The sequence below is a fragment of the Cryptotermes secundus genome, unplaced genomic scaffold (assembly GCF_002891405.2).
Source record: "Cryptotermes secundus unplaced genomic scaffold, Csec_1.0 scaffold70, whole genome shotgun sequence".
In the NCBI taxonomy this organism is placed as follows: Eukaryota; Metazoa; Arthropoda; class Insecta; order Blattodea; family Kalotermitidae; genus Cryptotermes; species Cryptotermes secundus.
The window spans coordinates 1,104,706-1,125,134 of NW_019734964.1; the positions used below are offsets into that span (position 1 = coordinate 1,104,706).

At 37.6% G+C, this 20,429-nt stretch overlaps 1 protein-coding gene across 2 annotated transcripts in view; it reads left to right on the forward strand.

The window, feature by feature from the left end:
- Positions 1-1,916: 1,916 nt before the first annotated feature.
- The window catches only part of LOC111869020 (serine/threonine-protein kinase mTOR), a 68,631-nt gene continuing 50,118 nt past the window's right edge, over positions 1,917-20,429 (forward strand). The window contains exons 1-10 of one of the 2 annotated variants that reach the window (XM_023860200.2): positions 1,917-2,594; positions 2,681-2,810; positions 4,236-4,471; positions 7,363-7,559; positions 10,125-10,323; positions 13,336-13,610; positions 14,584-14,752; positions 16,067-16,277; positions 17,718-17,909; positions 19,288-19,494. In XM_023860200.2, the coding sequence (XP_023715968.1) occupies positions 2,502-2,594; positions 2,681-2,810; positions 4,236-4,471; positions 7,363-7,559; positions 10,125-10,323; positions 13,336-13,610; positions 14,584-14,752; positions 16,067-16,277; positions 17,718-17,909; positions 19,288-19,494 (1,909 nt within the window). In that variant the 5' untranslated portion in view covers positions 1,917-2,501. The remainder of the gene's footprint in view (positions 2,595-2,680; positions 2,811-4,235; positions 4,472-7,362; positions 7,560-10,124; positions 10,324-13,335; positions 13,611-14,583; positions 14,753-16,066; positions 16,278-17,717; positions 17,910-19,287; positions 19,495-20,429) is intronic. The other variant, XM_023860199.2, reaches the window with a different exon arrangement.

Below are 20,429 nucleotides of genomic sequence, written 5' to 3' on the forward strand. Positions count from 1 at the left end.
TATGTTCCACCTTTAATGTAAGAGACAAAGTTTCACCCCCAATACAGAACCACAGGCAAAATTATAGCATTGTATATTCTAATTTTTACACTTTTAAACAGCAGATGAGAAGACAAAAGGTTCCAGACATAATGGTAGCAAGTATTACCTGAATTCATTCGCCTTCTAATTTTCTCATGAATCAGATTCTGATTTGTTATGGCCATTCCAAGAATATTTGAACTGTGCCACATTTTCAAAGGATCTGTTAGCTATCTGAACATCATGATTTTGCCCTGCATTCTGGGTACAAGACAGAAACATACACTTAGTCTTGTCTAGTCTTACTTCTAGACCAACCTGCTTATTAGTGTCAGTTAAAGTTTCTGTTTTCCTTTGTGGTATGTATGTTATCCCCAGTAGATTCACATCATCAGCATAGACCAGCAGCCGATATGTTAGATTTAATTTCAGTCCCATCTGGTTTTCATGGACCTTCCTAATTGAATATTCTAATGCAAAGTTGAAAAGCAGTGGAATTAAAGCATCTCCTTGTTTTAGACCACTTTGAATAGGAAAATTGTCAGACAGATGTTTACCTATATGGTCTTTACTATACATTTCATTTAAACACATTTTAATGAGCTTAACTAGTTTCATGGGTACCCCAGAGTCTATGAGAATGTTGTACAGTACTTCCCTCCTAACTGAATCATAGGCTTTCTTGAAATCTATGAATATGTGATGTACTGTCTCATTGTACTCCTGTTTTTTCTCCAGTATCTGTCGAATGCAGTCTCATCAGTAATTGATCTGTTATGTTGAAACCTACACTGATGATCCCCAATAATTTCATCTATGTATGGACGTAACCTCGAGAGATGGATATTGGATAAAATTTTGTATCAAGTTGATAGCAGTGTTATCTCTTCTTGCAAATTGGTATAATAATAGGCTCCTTTCACTGATCAGGCAGTTCTTCCTTATTAGAAATAGAATTAATAAGTTCATGGATCTCGGGCCTTAATATTTCTCCTCCTGCTTGAATCAGTTCTGGTGGGATTTGGTCACTACCTGGTAATTTATACCTTTTCAACTTTGCAATAGCAGTTTCAACCTCAAAAGGACTAGGATCAAGTACTAATGTAAATGGCAATTGTTTAGTTGATTATTTCGTGGTCGTCGCCTGGGAATGGGTCTACATGCCACAATATATATATCGCCATCGTTTGTATATTCCCGCATGAATCACCTTGTGAGATCCTTTCTGGACCGAAACATGTAAAAAAAAAGGGGGGGGTAAAGCTATCCCTGCAACAGACCATGGAGGTCTGTATGTACGGTTGTGAGACGCCGAAACTCACAGATTTTCTAGACCATTGGTGGTGGCGAAGTCAGCCTTACGCTACTACCGCCTGATTTCTATTAAAGGTTGAGTCGACCTCAGGCCTATAATGGGGCTAGAAGGATTTGGTCAATTGAAAAATCCAATGACTCTAATGGGAATCGAACTCGCGACCTTCCGCCTTGTAGCGTAGTGCCTCAAACAATTACGCGCTCCTGGCCGAAACTTTTTCTGCGTGGAATAATGGAAATATTTGTGTGACGGTAACTCCACCATTTTTAAGCACCACAGACAGGCTGCATCATTAATAGATCATGTTGCCTGCCTATAGATGTTATATATAATTATATGAAGTTTCTGTACCAAATTTCCTAGTTAGTATGGAGTGTACATAATATACTTTTTTCAAACTTGCTAGACTGATTCATTGTCCTCCAGGAGTGGGGCACAATGAAAATTGACCATTTCGTACTTAAAGTAATTTACCTTGAAAATGATTTTTGGTAATACAATCAATACGCAAATAATGCAGATTTTAAACCGTGAAAACAATATTCGATTGCAATTACAGAAAATATATCATTGGACATGTTTTTTCTCTGGATCAATGTGCCCCATTCTGCCCCACTGTCGACATTTCCAGGGCACATCAAGCAGCCAGCTGATAGAGAGCGGAAGTGAGGAAGAGTGAGGAAAGGGTTGAAGGTTTGACAGGGAATGACATTGTTAAAATTATTCGTAAAGAAACAGGAGTGTGAAGGGGCAGAAGGTGCAGACTCTTCAGCTCACAAGCAGTATATGCCGTATATGCTGCTACCTTGATCTTAATTAGTTTCCTTTCGAGGCATGTTAACGTTTTATGGTGGACGTAGTACCGGCACGAATGAGCACATATAATAGGCTACGTACTTTTGATCCGTGATGTAGTGACAAGTTTCTGCAGGAAATGGTTTGGTGACCGAAGGTGCCAATGTAGAAACTACAATTTCGTATAGTAAGTCAGGAGAAAATGGGTGCCGTAGTACACGATGGTAGGTTAGGGCTACGTAAGTTAGGTTAGTTTTGTTTTTCATAAAAGCATTGTGACCTAGTATGACTTCCGTCACAGGACAGAGCTCAGGACCCAAGTTTCGCGTGTCTGTCGTTTTATACAACTTGGCGGTCGTATGAAAGCAAAATGTCAAACGCACTCATGCAACAATTTGTTGCGGGCCTTAAGTCCCGGAATGCTGAGACTCGCTCAAAAGCAGCAAGAGACTTATATCATTACGTAAGTAAGAAATGGAATGTATTGCTTATTACTTAATGGAATAGTTAATAAGGCAGATCCTTCCAAATTGTATTGGTTTGCTCTAGGTCAAGACAGAGCTTCGGGAGGTCTCTATGGAAGAGCTCACCTCGTTTATGGACGATTTCAACCATCATATCTTTGAAATGGTTTCTGGATCTGATGTGAATGAGAAGAAAGGAGGAATATTGGCCATTGGTGAGTGACAGTGTAAGAAGTTTAAATATATTGTCCTGTGAATGGATTAAAATGTGTTGAAGGAAAAAATGATGTGTTTTTGAAGTGACGTAAGAATTAATGTATAATAATGATATTCATAACACTTATTAGCAAGGCAGTGATGGCAAACGTTTTTCATATTGACATTTGCTGTAAAGCAAAACAGAACAGAAAGAAACAATAACTAGAAAAATAAACCTTCAAAATCAAAATAAAGGAAAAGGATGAATAAATCAAACTGCTCCTAGAAAACAAAAAATAAGTGGAACAAAGAATGGAAAGAAAAAGGACAGCAGACAGACAAATCAGACTGCTTCAATTTGATTTATCTTTTTTACTTTAGCAGTTTTTTGTCTCGTTTTCTTGTTTCTTAAGGGATCTCATGTAACCTGTTATATTGTTACCAACATATCTGAGGAAGATGTGGCCTTCATTTTTAAGGTAGAAGCGTCTGGAATGTGATGTGTAGTCAGATTTTTACCAACATTTCAGAGGAATGTGCTGTCACCATGTTCAGGATAGAGGAGTACTTTCCAGGAGAACAAGTGTCAGCATCACATCCCAGAAAACATAATCACTGCTATGAGGAACTTGAGCTCATGTGTTTTTCATACTTTTGCAAACTCCTGGTTATCCAGTGTCCATACATCTGGAATTCTCATCCAGGCAGTAAAAATTTCAGTGACAGTTTAGATTCTTATAATGTTGTTCAAAAAAGAAATTTTTTATGCACATATGTTTGCCTACTATGCTGTAGTTCTCCCAGCTGTCACTGGCAGCATTACCCATCATCTGCCCGTACACAGATGCTATTGCAGCAGATGTTTGTTGAATTTGTGATTGCACTACAGTATGTGTATCAGAAATATTTCACCCATCAACTCACTACATTTCCCCTAGGAAGATTCCCACACAAGCGCTGAAAGAAAACCATATTATTTTGACTCTGTATTGGATTTTTGTTTAAAGTTTTTCTCATGCAGCCAGGAGATTCATATCACTGGTACACTCCATTCCCCATACATGCTGAACAACAAGAATTTGTTTTATGTGTAGTCTTAAAAATGTATTGCTACCATAATAGGATACAAAATAATTACTGTCATTTTGAAGTATCCATTAAAACATGGAAATTTCAACTTTTATCATCCAGGAAAAGTGAATTCTGATCTCTCAGTGCTACATTGCTAATGGCCAAATTTTAAAATGGTGGTAATGGGTTTATATTAAAAACAGTATGACACTAAGGTTGCTGGGGCCTGCTAAATCCATGTATGGCCTGCCATAATAGTGCGATGCATGGATGATAAAGGTCAAATATGGTGAACATTTCAACAAAGTACCAGATTACACTAATGTGTGATATTCAGCCACCATGTTGTAGGTATGAAACTTATGTTTCAGTTTGCCTCATACGTGCAGATGTTGGTAACATCAATACTCGCATCAGCAGGTTTGCCAATTACCTACGAAATCTTTTACCATCAAGTGATACTGGTGTGATGGAATTGGCTGCAAAGACAGTGGGGAAGTTGGCACTTGTATCTGGCACATATGCAGCAGAATATGTAGAATTTGAAGTGAAGAGGGCCTTTGAATGGCTTGGTGGGGATCGTAATGAGGGCAAGAGACATGCTGCGGTAAGATATGTACAGGCAGAATTGTGAATTATACTGCTGATTTTTTTTTGCACTCTATTCTACCATGTTGTTATTTATGCCTTACATTAATGTCTTACACCATGCTTTTTATAGAAGGCCTCTATAAGGTATTGTGATAGTATTTGTTTGTAGTTTATTTGATGGTTCTATCAGTAACTTGTGCTTTGTAACATTGAATGACTGGATGAATTGAATAGGATGTGGAGGAAATCAGTCATAGCCTGAATTAAAGTATTGTCCTAGCATTTGCCTGGAGGGACCAAGGAAAAACACAGAAACTTCAGTCAGGATAGCTGGCACCCTGGCCAAGATTCAAACCAGGGAACTTCCAGATACAAGTCAGAAGAGTTAGTGCTTCGGCCAATATGCCCTATATATTGTAATATTATCTGAAACTAAATCAATTTTTATTCCCTTACGTGTAAAGGTATATCATTTCATGCAAAAGTGTTTTGTATGAATAAATAGAAAAACAGGCTGTCTCATGAATTTGATACCGATTTCTGTTAATGTAAAAAGCTGGGGGATACTGTATAATCCTTGGTTTCTGTGGAGCCACAGTTTAAAAGGTTTAAGATTTAAATGGCAGTAAAATATAAATAGTAATCTGTGTGTTAGGCATTAGAAATGTCTTGTATTTCTGCAGTCTTTGTTTAGAATTATGGGGTGAGTGAAAATATGTGAAGTGATGGAAGATGTTACAAGAGGATGAATATAGTGATATTTTTGAGAGCTAATATAGTAGTGAAATAAATATGAAAATCTCTTCATGAAGTGACCAGCGTGTCAGTTCTGACAAAGAAAAAAGTGTCAGTGCAAACAGTAGCATGCAGAATGACATATGGGCAAGGTCAGGTGCCGAGCGACCACATTTTCTATTCACTGGCAAGCCTGGCATATTTTGAATTGTTTTGTACACCAGAAATTGTCGAAGTAATAGTCAGAGAAACAAATCAGTATGCCAAAAATTTTTTATAAATGCCTAATCCAAAACAAAGATCTGGGACCCATCACTGGAAGGAGATGAACAGAAATGAAATAATGAAGTTGTTGGAATTCTTTCTGTTACAAAGACTTCGCCAGAAACCGGATAACAAGAGCTATTTTTCCTGGAGGAAAATTCTGGAAACATACTTATTTTTAGACCTGTTCAGTGAGAAATTTCACTTTCTACTCAAGTTTCTTCATTTTGTTGACAATGAAAAGGGTCAATGTTATGAAATGGTAGAACTGCGAAAACTAGGATGGCCCTGTATGCTGCAACTTTTCCAACTTTACCGTGTGGCAGCCAACTTCTAGACGCGGGAAAGGAGATCAAGGTTCAGCATCCGTCTTAAGAAGTGTCTGAATGTAAGATTTTAGTGGCTAGAAGGTGACCATGCGGTAGTGTAGTTGGTTGAGGCACTATGCTACAAGCCGGAAGGTCGCAGGTTCAATTCCTGATGAGGTCATTGAATTTTTTTCAATTTACCTAATGCTTCCAGCCACAGTATGGCCCTGGGGTCGACTCAGTCTCTAACAGAAATGAGTATCAGAAAGATTCCTGGGGGGTAAAGTGTGGCCAGTGGGTAAAGCTGACATCCTTACCCCCATCTGTGAGTCGGTTGTCTAGAAGATGTGGAAGCCTCAACCTCTCATACCCCTGTGAGCCTTCACCGCCTGTTGCAGGGGCAGCTTTACCTTTACATTACCTTTTAGAAGGTGTGCAGTGGGCTGGTATTAAGTACTACAACCTTAATTATAGAGACCTTCACAGTACGTGCCACTGGAGTCGCACCAGCGTTTCTGGTGGTATAAGTGTTTTAGTGATGATTTCATAGTCTGTGCAAGATAATGCTTTTGCAGTTGATGTTTGGGAAAACAAATAGGTTTTGTTGCACGGTTCATTCATCTGCGGTAACCTTGAGCTTGTGAAGGACGTAACAAATTCAGCCCGCACGGCAGTAAGAAACATCTGTTATCAAGGGTAGTGAGAGCTGTAGTAGGTCATAGTGTAATGTTGCAGTAATCAGACATGTGAGTGTGTGTTTAGGCTGGAAGTTGCTTTATCAGCTTCAGTGATCATGTTTCATCTCTAAACACCAGAAGCCGGTCAGGACTGCAAGTACTAAATGTGCGTGAATCAGACATGCCTTTGTGATCACATGTTGCGAAGTGAAATGCATGTCAGTGGCAACATTGACATACTTCTTGAGAATAAAGCCAGAAATATGGAACTTTACAAAAAAAAAATATATATATATATATATAAACTTTAATGTAATGTATATATAAATGAAAATATATGAACTCTGAAAATTGGACTATTTTTCTTCATTATTTTATAGTGACACATGTTTGGGATATTGAATTTTAAAACAGGAGCAGCAATTATAAAATTAAACAATGCAGCAACAAATTTAAATGTCCAGGGAAGTTTGATATCCCACTCTTTGAGAGGTAAGAACATGGAAAATATACACTTAGCTGGTTCAAGATGTTGGTTGCATTCAGAAACAACTCTGCACACTTTCACATGAAAGCAAAGAGATGTTCATCTGAACTTTGTCATACTTTCAAGCCAAGGCTGGGAAGAAAGTTTATTATACTACATAACCTTGATTTATGCTTATTGTTATAATACGGGTAACCCTGGAAAACATGTTATTTACTGTGCTTGCTTGTTTTGATAATATAAATGCAGTAAGTTGATGGAAAGATCAGTTGGTTGTTTTATATATTTTGTGTTTCACCAGGTGCTTTCCCTTTGAATATTTGTTGTAATGTTCCAGCCTTGTTACTGTCATTCAGAATTATCTAGAACTTAACATTTCATTCATAAACATCTGGTGATTGCCCATTGTTTCACATATGGTGGTTAATATTTACAGGTGCTTGTTCTCCGAGAATTGGCAGTTACTATGCCAACATATTTTTTTCAACAAGTTCAGCAGTTTTTTGATCTCATATTTAATGCAGTCCGGGATTCGAAGCCAGTAATTAGAGAGGGTGCTGTGGAGGCATTGAGGGCAGCTCTTGTAGTCACTGCACAGAGAGAGACTGCCAAGCAGACACAGAAACCACAATGGTGTGTATGAAATATGGAATGCAAAGAAACTGAGAATACAGACCAAAGTGAATGTAGGAATAACTGTGCCTCTTTTAGAGTAATTCACGAACAGTTATTTTTTTTATTGCTAGTGGGGTGGAACTAAGTCCCTTGTACTGCGGCCACTTCTGGCCTATTCTCCCAGCCCCAGATGATAGGTGAGGGTGATAGTGGAGCAATTGGTGGAATGAAGATTGGCAGGGGAAACCGAAGTACTCAGAGAAAGCCTGCCCCAGCGCCACCTTGTCCACCACAAATCCCACTTGACCAGACCGAGGATTGAACCCGGGCTGCCGTGGTGGGAAGCCAGCGACTAACAGCTTGAGCTATGGCGCGGCCTTCATAAACAGTTCAGTGAACCACGTATTGTATAGGTTTGACCAACTGAGTATCCTCTTGTTTATGTTCCTGATTTGTGATGTCATGGAAATGAATCTCAGCCCTTACAATTTTCTTCAGTCACTCAAGATATATGCTTTGTCTAAAAAATGTTACTGCTTCCTTCCCCTTCCTTTCCATTTTGTCATTTACAATCATTTGAATCGTTTCATTCTCTATAGTCAGTGTAGTCAGAAATTAACCTTTAAATAACCCAAAGATCATGGTATTGTAAACCTGTCCACACGTTTTTTTTTTTTAAATCAGCTTCATCAACGTTTACCATGTAAAGGGACCGCAGAGAAATTTGATGGACCAGCCAGCACGGGAACTAACTAATATAACATCATATGATTACAGCTTTTGTGTATGCAAGATGTATATACCGCTTTACTCAAAAACTTAAATACACTTTTAATTGCGTCTCATTAAATATCAAATGAACAGTTCAAAAAATAATTGTATGCATTAATATTTTTTTTTGTGATTATTTAATAACATATTATCAACTTTAGCAGTTACATAGCATCAAGAAGCTGATGAAAGAAATAATTAATTTTCTGTACATTTAGATATTTAACGTACCATTTTTAGGCAAATTTAGATTAATAAAATTTGTCTCTCTGAACACTTGTAATATGTTTTGCAAGATCCCCATGTTCTTAACCAGGAGCAGTATTTCTGCCACTAGGCTTTATTCCTTACAGCTCACTTTCAGACACAGAGCAATAATGTTTGTGTAAGTAATATAGGTTGACGTTAAGGGAGAGATTTACTTATACCTGTGCCTAAGCACCATGCCATGTTGGCATATAAAGAGGGTGGAGGTAGAGCTCCACACATTCTTAGTCTTGTGTTAGATGGTGTTGGAAACTGGCAGAGTTAATGTTTCATATGTGCTACTTAAAATCTCATGTGTATTGGCAGATTTCATAACAAATGTTAACACATTATTTACTAACAATGAGCTGACTTATGAGCAAAAGTAAAATTGTCCCTGGGCCAAAGTGTGACACCCTGAGGAGTATGACAGCAGTGGAGTTGAAGCTGCACATATTCTTAAGGGCAATATAACCAGTTTAGGGTCATTGTTTTCAAATAGTGGAAATACTTGTAGGTGTTTCTGAATCGTTTGGCTTTTCTTTACAGGATGTCAAATTTTTGTCTTATCTGACACAATATTACAGAAAAATGTGTACTAAATTAAGTCTTGTTTTCTCAAAATGGCATTTTTGTGACATGAAGGTACACTTGACCTAATCCATCCAGCCACACTGTGGCCCTGGGGTCAACTCAGCCTCGAACAAATGAGTACCAGGAATCTTTCTGGGGGTAAAGGTCGGCTGTGGAATAAGGCTGACAACCACACCTCCATCAGCGAGCCGATTGTGTAGAGGAAACGTGGGAGCCTCGATGCCTCACAACCCCATGGGTTGTTAATCAGTATGGGCATCATACGAGTACTACACTACCTACTCTTTCAAAGGTCTAGATCAATATGTTCTTTGATCTTGGAGAAAAGAGTACCTTTATTCATTACATGCTATTGTTAATGACAGTTCTTTTCTTGTAACATAAACATATACCATGAATATTGAGGAGACTGTGAAACAGCCCATTATGTTAGCTACTAGAATAAAAGGAAGACCTCTCCCCACAAATTTTGGCTGTGATAAATATTTTGAAGAAGACTTTGCTTCTTTGGTTACATTTTACCTTAATATCAGCACTACCATAATGCTTTCATTTAGGGAGAAAGTCTGAATGGGCCCTAGAGCTGGACTGCATATTATGGCAAAGAGAATCCCCTTTTAATTTTAGAACTTTCGCCAAGATCTCATAATGCTCTGATTGGGAGAGAAAGTCCAAGTTGGCCCTAGAGTTGGAGCAAATATTATGGCAAAGAGAATCCCCTTTTAATTTTAGAACTTTCACCAAGATCCCATAATGCTCTGATTGGGAGAGAAAGTCCAAGTTGGCCCTAGAGCTGGACCGCATATTATGGCAAAGAGAATCCCCTTTTAATTTTAGAACTTTCACAGATCTGAATTACATCTGGTCCAGAGAAATGTCTGTAGGTGAACAGATTTGTTCCCTTTGTAACCCAGCAGGCTGTCAAAGGTAATGTAGTTTTTTAATATTAGTTTATGTTGATTGGTGCATCAGGTACAAGCAGTGCTATGATGAGGCCACAAGTGGGTTTGATGAAATATATACAAGAGAAAAGGGTGTTAGTCGTGATGATCGAGTCCATGGTTCACTACTTGTACTCAATGAGTTGCTGAGATGCAGCAATGCTGAGTGGGAGCGCAGCTATGAAGAGCTGATGGACCGAGTGCAATACCAGCAAGGACAACAAGCTAGTGTGAGTTTACTTTGAATTGTCATCATCAAGCATTAACATATACACCAAGGTGGCTCATCATCTCAATAGTAAAGCCTTCTTCGTTCTTATCTACCCTCCCTTGAGTTATTCAGATCAAGTGTATTATGTCAAGCCTACTTTGAATACCTATTGTAAAACTATTGGAATACATATAGAGGATTGTTAACATCATCCAGTGTGATTGGTAAATATTATGTTGTTTTGTGTGTTTTTGAATCTTTCATCCTTTACATGTTTCCATCGTAGCGACCATCGTCAGAAGGACATTATCAGTACATACGGAAACTACTATTACGCTGTCATTGGTCATTACCAGTACTTACAGAACATACTATTACAATGTGATAGGTATAAAATATTGTCCTGTAACAATTATGATGTGCATGAATTGTTAAAACATTTATAAATTATTATAATTAGTCTGTTTACAAAGTATTGTTTAAAAAACTTTTTGTTAAAATCTAGAACCAATTTGGTTCATGTCCTGTATACTTTTTCTCTTTAACCAAATTGGTTCTAGATTTTAACAGACAGTTTTTAAACAATGCTTTGTAAATAGATTAATTATAATAATTTATAAATGTTTTAACAAATTCATGCACATCATAATAATTGTTACAGGATAATATTTTATATCAACATTGTAATAGTAGTTTCCGTATGTATTGATAATGTCCTTCTGAAGATGGTCGCTGCTACCAAAACACGTGAAGGATGAAAGATTAAAAAAACAACATTTATCAATCACACTAGATGGCATTAAAATTTTTTTATACTGTTGCTAATGTGACAGACCAGGATGAAGTCAAACTGGAATGCAGACTGTTGAAATCAATAGGAAATTGAAAATGGTAAGAGTACATATCAAATTTGTTATATCTAATGGTAGAGAGAGTAATCCTCTGCTGTAAAAATATAATTTCAGATCAGAATGAAATTAATATGAATGAAGGAGTAAAGTTTAAATAGTGAATTATCAGTTACTTATGTGTGTTTAAGTAATGACATTGCCTTGTTTTCGAACTGCTAATAAGCACTGTTTCATTAATTGTCTGGAGAGAGGTCATATTAATTGAATGTATACTTTCATTCATTCATCTGTAATCTATCAAGACGACAGGTCCACAGTCTCTTCCAAAACAATTCCTCCACTTAATGCGATCTAGAGCTTTCTCCTTCAAATGAAAATATCCTCTTCTGTCCTCATGGTCATCCAGCATCTTCTTATGTCTTCTTCCTCATCTTCTGGTTGCTTCTATCCGCCCCTCTATCTCTCCTTCAGTAACTTCTTTTAGAAGGCAGTTACCGCGTAAGATATGACCAATCCAATTAGCCTTCCGTTTTCTTATTTTGTGTATACTTTATTTTGACTGATTTGGTACTCAAGCCTTGAAGAAGAGATTAAATGTAGACTCAGAAAATTGTGAAGATGAAGGAAGGTAACGTTTACAGGTGTTCAAGACATTTAATTTATTCTGGTTTATTTCCTGATATTGTTAAAGTGATGAGTGTCCCTGCAAATACACTCTGGCAAAACATACTGTTGTTGTTGTAGTACATGCTTGAAATAAATAAGAGGTAATAAAAGTGTATGGACAGAATTTACCTAAATATGTATTTCAACCCCCTTAAAGATATGAATTTCAGCAAATGTTGATCTTTATTATTTTAGAATAGGGGATTTTAAATCCTCCAGAACTACAGAGCAGGCAGCTGGATTTTAACTTGGAGGTCATGGTAATAAAAGAATATAGTGCTCCGTCAACTGGATCATAAACGTGCGCCGTATAAATAGTGCAGTGCATACGTCCATAGAATTTAATTCACTAAAATTATTTTGCTGATCTGATCTTTGTAGACATCCAGGAACCGGTCCTAATGAAAATCCTTCAAATCATTTTATGCAGTTTACTTTCCATGGTGAATACTAACTACACTTGACATGTCTAAATACTTTAAACATTTACAGAATGGGAACTACTATTTGTAACCTACTTTTAGAATTCTTTGATAAATGCTAACTAGGGTTCACTTATTCAGATATTCTTTTACAGGATTTAATTTCAGACCATAGATATGGGGCTGGGAGGACCTGGAAAAGTTGATGGTACCTTTATATTGTAATACATAACCTGGACAGATTAACTGTATAGTCATACAGATATTGCCTTGTTTATCAAGTGCGTACTTGAGGAGTGTATCAGGATGTGATGTGGATGGCTGGCTTTGGGGTGGCGGTGCTTGTAGCTGCCCACTCTCTATGTGCTGTTGTATTCCCTTTCACCCCTCTCTGACCTATGCCAGTCAGCTGAAAGTACTCGTTGCTGTTGAAGGTTATCATGTTATCACTACCAGCATTATGTGAACAGAATGGTTAGACAGCAGGATTGGAGTATGGGGAATTATGCTAGAAGGGGAAGCATAACAGCTGAAGGTATATGTGGAGGGAGTTGATCCATGGGACTTCCTTCTGTGTCCTCAGTAGAATCAAAACACTTACCTTTTCTTACATTTTTTATGCCCTTTTTAGGACATCAGAGTTTTAACTTGAAACATAAATGTTTCTGTCTATACACTTACTCATGGAGCTGAGCCCTTCTGGAGGAGCCGCCAGTTCTGCAGCTACTCAAGAATTTCTCATTAAATTTTTTATTAGATTATATTTACATTGTTATAGTGCTTATATTAAAAGAAAAATGATGTATCAGAAAATTTTAACTATTGGCCATTGTCTGTAATTAACCTTTTAAAACATAGAGTTAACTATATTTGCCACTGCTTCAGTGTTCAGACATTCTGTATTTTGCTGACTATGTATGTTTCCTGTGATTCTGTGGATAAACTGCAGTTATTTCCCCAGTAGCATTAACCAATGGGTGACTCTAATGGATGTACAGTGTGTTCTGAGAAGTAGAAACTGAGTTTTTAAATACTATTTAGATGTCATTCAGTCTTCAAAAGGTAGAATAAAATTGTTTGAATCTGTTACAGGACTGTATGAGTTTGATGCCCCGGCTAAAATCACCATTGGTGCCAAAGTCACAACAGGGTAAAGGGAGTCCAGTAGCAGTGTCATCTCCTGTTGGGAACCATCGCCTCTCTCTGTATGAAAGTGCAGCTTGCCGACAGCTAATGACCGAACGATTTGATGACGTGTGCAAAGATGTGCTGACCCAACGGAACTCACGCAGTCCCCACGTCCATCATACATTGCTTGAGATATTACCAAGGCTTGCAGCTTTCAACAAAGAGAAATTTGTTAAAACGTAAGTACTGTGGTGATATAATTTACCAATCTGAAAGATACTGTTGGCACTTTCATGTGTTTGGGGTGTGTTGTTTGCTAGGTAAAGGTAAAGCTATCCCTGTAACAGGCTATGGAGGCCCATAGGGTTGTGAGAAGTTGAGGCTCCCACATTATTATCTGGACAATTGGCTCACAGATGATGGCGAGGTTGTCAGCCTTACGTGCCAGGTGGCCTTTACCCCCAGGAAGATTCCTAGTACTCATTTCTGTCAGAGACTGAGTCCACCCAAGGGCCATAGTGCGGCTGGAAGGATTATGTCAATTGAAAAATCCACCCCATCTGTACTCAAACCTGTGACCTTCTGGCTTGTAGCATAGTGCCTCAACCAACCACACTACTGTCTGGTCAAGTGGGATTTTATGGTGGACAAAGTGGCGCTGGGGCAGGTTTTCTCCAAGTACTTCGGTTTCCCCTGCCAATCTTCATTCCACCAATTGCTCCAAAATCACCCTCATCTATCATCTGGGGCTGGTAAAATAGGCCAGAAGTGGCCGCAGTACAAGGGACTTAGTCCCACCCCACTAGCAATAAAAAAAAACCACGCTACCACTTGCCCCCGTGTTGTTTGCTAGAAAACCTAAAAATTGAACATTAAGGTTGACTGAATGTGCTCATACTTAAGTATAGGAGTATACATTTTTGCTTATTTCTTTGAATTGTAGTTAACATATTCATTGCTTTCATGATGTGATTCTGCCACATGCCATCTAGAAGTCATGAACTTTGTTATGTTATCGTTACCCCTAGCACCTGGCATTGAGCTGTAAGATTTTCTACAGGATATACAGGAAACATCTGTTGTTTTTACTGATTGGTTCTGGGTATTTCTAATTTATATAATTATAAGTAATAGGAACTTTTAAGAACTTTTCAAATTTCTCATTGAACATGTCTTGATAAAACATAATTGATTCTTTTTATGTCATGTCAGACACTTAAACACATCGATGCAGTATCTTCTGCTAAGCCTGCGAGGTCGTGAGAAAGACCGTAGTACCGCCTTCACCACAATAGGCCTAATTGCTTTAGCTGTTGAGGAGGATATTAAACCTTATCTTCCAAGGATCATGGAAGTTATTAGAGTGTCACTACCTGCAAAGGTATGTGTGTTATATCATTACATTACACTGGTGAAACAAAAGTAAGGTATGGAAACAAAAATTTTTCTAATTCTCATAATTTGTAAAATTTCTCAGGTATGAAATTGATAAGCTTGAATGATGTTAATAAATCATGTATGTCTTAAGGAGACAGTTCAGTTGGCAGGTTCATTATTCAGAAAATAGTCGGAATGTTAATTGGGTCCTGGTTAAAGAAGTACAGATATCCCTTATTATCTCTGATCTCATTTTTCATGATCGTACTATAATATGAGTTCATTTAAAGAAATTGATGTTGTGATGTGTGAAATGAATATCATAACATGATGTGCAAAGAGCATAAAGATGGATGGGCTCCATGCCACTTATCATTGACATGAGTGTACTGAGCGCCACTCAGTATCTTTGCAGAGCCTCAAATTACGTTTTATTTTATCTCCTTAATTTTTCTTATCCTAGTCTTTAAGTTGATCATTGTGAGCAAACATGGTACCACTGATAAAAGTGCTGCTTGTAGTGAGAGATGAATGAAAGCTCTTACCCTCAAGGAGAAATTAGATGTGATAGAATTATGAAAGTGACAAATGCACAGTTGACAGCTAATACCAAGGAAATTCCTCAACTGACCTTAAGAAACATTAGGAAGAAAGCTGAAAACATAAAAGAAAGTTGCAGAAGTGCAATAAGGGTAATGGTTAGTAAGATACATTTATATACAATGAATGAATGAATGAAAGATCACACAAATGAGGGAGCTGATTTTGTAGAAATTGAAAGGGATCCTGGCTCGGAGGGTGGGGCATAAATACCGATGTGCCATTACTCTTTATCATTCGTCATTTGGGCTAATGCAAAGAACTTGTCTGATGAGCTGAGTGGTAATGATGCAGATCCAAAAATACCATTGTCTGCCCCAGTGCTTGATGAATCAGGTATTTTAAAGGATGCCTGGTTCCCATAAATTAATAGGCAAGAATTCCTAGTCTCCTGTTTTCAAGCCTGATCTTGCTCCTTTGTCTTCACCCCTGTCACCATCCCATAGTTCATCAGATTAATTTTTTTGTTAATTGTAAAATAAATGATACTAATATTAATATGAAGATTTCATAGTAAGCATTATTGTTACATATTTTGTTTGTGGTTTTGGAACATATGCCATGTTATGTTGTGTTAAAATTAACTCACTTCCTCTGTTGAGGTATGAAATGATAACAAATGAACGTTTTGGAAGAAACGTAATGTATTCACACATAACACAAGATATATCTAAGTAATACATTTTGATTACTTTCTTTGTGTGTTTGTTTAATGTAGGATACTCCCAGCAAGAAGAGAGGAATGTCTCTTGAGCCAGCTGTCTTTGTATGCATAACATTGCTGGGGCATGCTGTTAAATTGATGATTAGGTCTGATGTGCGAGACTTGCTGGAGCCAATGTTGGCCACAGGACTCAGTCCAGCATTGACTACTGCGCTGAGAGAACTGGCATTCAGTGTACCACAGCTGAAGAAAGAAATATCTGAAGGTAGCATGATGTGTATTGAAAGGATTTGTAAAAAGTGAAATATTTATTATGTGGAGAGTGTGTTTTTAGACCTGGTCATTCTCAACAGACTGTGCAGTGAATTTGTTCAAATTTACCAATAATAAGGATTGCAGGATGTGTGTAGGTTATAAGAGAGCCTTAATTACAGTGTGTCACCATCCTTCCTATGATGTAGCTGCAGCCACTGTCATGCACTTCTTGCCATCTGACTTCTCACATGCAACCCAAAAGCCAGGTCTAAAAACATGTGATGTACTTAAAACGGGCAGACCTACGGCTCTAGAAAACTGTGTCTCCTTTACAAAAGTTCTCATTCTTCTCTAATATTTACCATCTTCCTCACTGTCCTCATTTTAATTTCTTGTAAATTCTCTTTATCTTCTGGTCTTCTTGGTACGGTCTGTCTGACTTTTATTTTTTCATCTCACTTTAAAAATTTTTCTTAGCCACTTTTTTTTCGTTCAATTCTAATCGCATGCTGCAGGCATCCAAATGAAGAATGTAAATGGTATATACAGAAACAGCATGGCAAATGAGGCCTGGCATATATCAGGCAATAATTCCAGAAGTCCAGGTTCGCTCCCAGTGTATTTCCTGAGGGATTTTTGGTGGACAAAGTGACAGTGGGGCACAGTTTTTCCAAGCATACCAGTTTTCATTACTTCAGTGCTCCATACTCAGATGTCATCAGAGGCTGAAATACTAAGGAACTTACTCTCATGCCACTCCTACAAAAGAAAATTGTGGTCAGGGAAAGCATAATTGAAGACATTCAACTCCTTTGTCAGAAATTTCCAATATGTTTTCCTGTGTTAGAGAGATCACAGCAGAATATGTCTGATGTGGCACAAGGTTTAGCATTTGCTCCTGTAGTTCTTATAATATAGGATACTGTTCAAAACTTGAAGTCTCAGCATTTAAGGTCTGTTTAACACATTTGGCGCTGAAGCAAAATAGCCAGGATTGAGGGACAGTTAAGAATTTTGTATCTGAGTCTGAATGTATTACTGATTTTGGGCAGTACTTTAAGAAACACATTCTGCACACTGTTGCAGATTAAAAGTGATAATTAATCTCAATTTGTGTTAATTTTAATGGAGTTATGGCTAAATATTTCAGTGCAGTGGTTTCTGCTTCAGAATTAGAAGGTGCCCAAGTCTGTGCTTAACTCATGGATATATTTGTGGTTTCACTCATTTTGTATAGCAAACATCCTTCTGAACTCACCATTTATAATTATGTAAATTTTTATTAATTTCTATAACGTGACTTGGCACACAGCCTTGTTAAGTAAGCCAAAACGGCATTTCTTTGATTTTCTTTGCAGTTCTTTTCTTCAAATCAGTTATGTATGGTTATGCAGTTTGTGCTTTACATGGCACTCCATTGTTTGGTCATCTGTATAACACTATTTCGCAGGTTTGCTAAGAATGCTGTCACATGTTCTGATGCATAAGCCGTTACGCCATCCTGGTATGCCACGCCACCTGGTACCACCCTCTGCCAGTTCAGCTGTGACATCGTTGTCTTCACATGGGCTTGGACAGGAATCACAGGATGTCCCCAGCATTGTGTTGGCATTGAGGACATTAGGAAGCTTCAATTTTGATGGTAATGCTACACAGAATAAATAGTTTTGAATCCTGAACAGATTCATACATAGGTACCCAGATTCCAGACTCTGTGCAAGCTTCATGCATTGCACTATGATGAATTCTTCAAAATTACATTGCATAGAATTCAAATAGCAGATTTTGTTGATACATTTCTTGCTTTGTCTGTAGGCATTTAAATCATTAACTCTCTTTTGTCAAAGAGTTTTAACTGCAATTAAAAAAATTCATTACTTCATATATAGTTGAGTACACATCCTGGAAATAAGACTTATTTATATTTTATAAATGTCATCCTTTTTTATATACTAATTAATTAGAAATTGAAAGAAATTTGGTGTTAAAGCTATCAGTATATACGTGTTCTGACAATAAAGTTAGTGAACTCATCGCAATAAAGGTGCTACATACCTCATTGCTGAATATCACTGTGGTTGTCTTCAAAGTACTCCCCTTGGGAAGCTGTGCACCGATGCCAGCAACTAGTCCACCCTTCAAAACAATTTGGAACTGGTTTTGTGGAATGGCCTTCAGAGCTGCCATTATATTACTCCTGATGTCATCAAATTCAATATTTCCTTTATCTTTGGGAACATAAGAAAGTCATTGGGGTGAATAGGGAGGGTGTTCCAGCACATTTATTTGTTTACTAACTAAAAACTCCCTCACAGAAAGTGCTGTGTGAGCAGGGCCTTTGGGACCATTTTTGCACACACCTTCCTCATGTCATGATCTTCAGTTAAAATTTTCCTGCTTCTCTCTCATTGTTTGCTTGCTCTGCTATGCTCCTGACAGTCAGTTGACGATTTTCACGGGCAATTTGACAAAATTTTGCAGTGTTCCCCCCCCAGTACTGTTCATTGCTCTCTGTCCTGATCTCTCTTCATCACTGTCATTTTTCTCTTCCCTCAGAAAAATGTGTCATCCACTTATAAACTCCTATTTTCCTCATAGCATTATCCCTCTAAATTTACACTAACATCTCTTTGATTTTGCTTCCACTCTTGCCAAATTTCACAAAAACCTCTAACATTCTCACTACAGCACACCAAAACACACTCAGACAGTAATAGATGACACTCAGAAAAAGACTGCCATAGATCAACAACAACACAGCTGTGATACACTGATATTCCAAGATCATCAAACCGTACTGAGGTTTCTATCAATTTATGTCATGGCAACCACATGGTGGCAAGTTCACAAACTTTATTGTCAGACCACATAAATGGGAATGTCTTGCATAAAGTTCTTGAAATGAGACCACTAAAAAGTGGGGCTTTCATTCCCAGATGCTGCATAAATTATTCCTTGTCTTCCATGTGTACATGGGTACATTCTGGTGGGAGGCCTAAGATACTTAATTTGTTTTGTAGGACATTCATTGCTGCAGTTTGTCCGTCGATGTGCTGATCATTTTTTGACGAGTGAACAACAGGAAGTGAGGTTGGAGGCAGTTCGAACTTGTAGTCGGTTACTAAGACTTGCCCTGCAAGGTTCTGCTAGTCGGCATTCAGACACTGTTACAACTACAGTTGCTGATGTTTTGGGGAAACTTCTTGTAGTTGGTATTACGGATACTGGTGAGGCTTTTGTATTATTTCACACATTATGAGCTGTGTTCATTAATTTTCCACTATTTACATCTAACTCGAGGAAAAACTTAAGTGGTGGAAATATAACAATGAGATTACTGACTTGTGAAGGAAAACCATAAATCAAGGAAGGAACATTATTGTAAGTGGAGGTAAGTTCACTGTATGTGGTCTTATGAACATTTACTTTAAACTGTTCCACCTGTGCATATGTTCATGGTTCTTTCTGTATCGTCTGAAGACAAAGGTGTACTAGGTGTGATTAGTTAGTTTTCAGACTGGTTGCAAGATGATGCTATTGTAGCTAGTACAGATCTCCTCTGCTAGGTTGGGGTAGAGTAGAATCTGCCAGTTCATCTGCCACTGATGTCAAAGTGCAGGTTGTTGTCATTCAGAAGTAAGCACTTATGAAGTGGGGTTGTATGTTGTACCTTCTGTGTTTTATGACTTTTGCCAGAAAATTTCATATTTCAAAGAACAGCACATTCACATTAATTTCAGTGATCCAAAGTTATTGACCTCAGAGATTTTTGCTGTTATTATTATTGTTTAATGTTTAAATTCACACCTACCCAAAAATCCTGAATTGTGATTTCACTTTAATATTTTCTGTATAAAATCTTAATTATTTGGTTTGGCAAAATTGTTTTGTGGATTGAGATTATGGCCTTTTGGCTTGTGACACCATGCACTTTACAGATAAAACTACAACCTGAATAACAGGAATAACAGGACTTACATTCTTTAGTTGTTTCACTATGTTGGAATAATATGTCTATAGGCTAATATTTGATGCTTTTGTTTATAGGTACAATAAAACACTATAACGGCCAGTTTCAGATAAATCTGGAGATCAGTGAACAGAATTATATAACAGTATTCTTATTTTTGGTGCTTTTGCTATTCATGAAGGCCTCCATAAG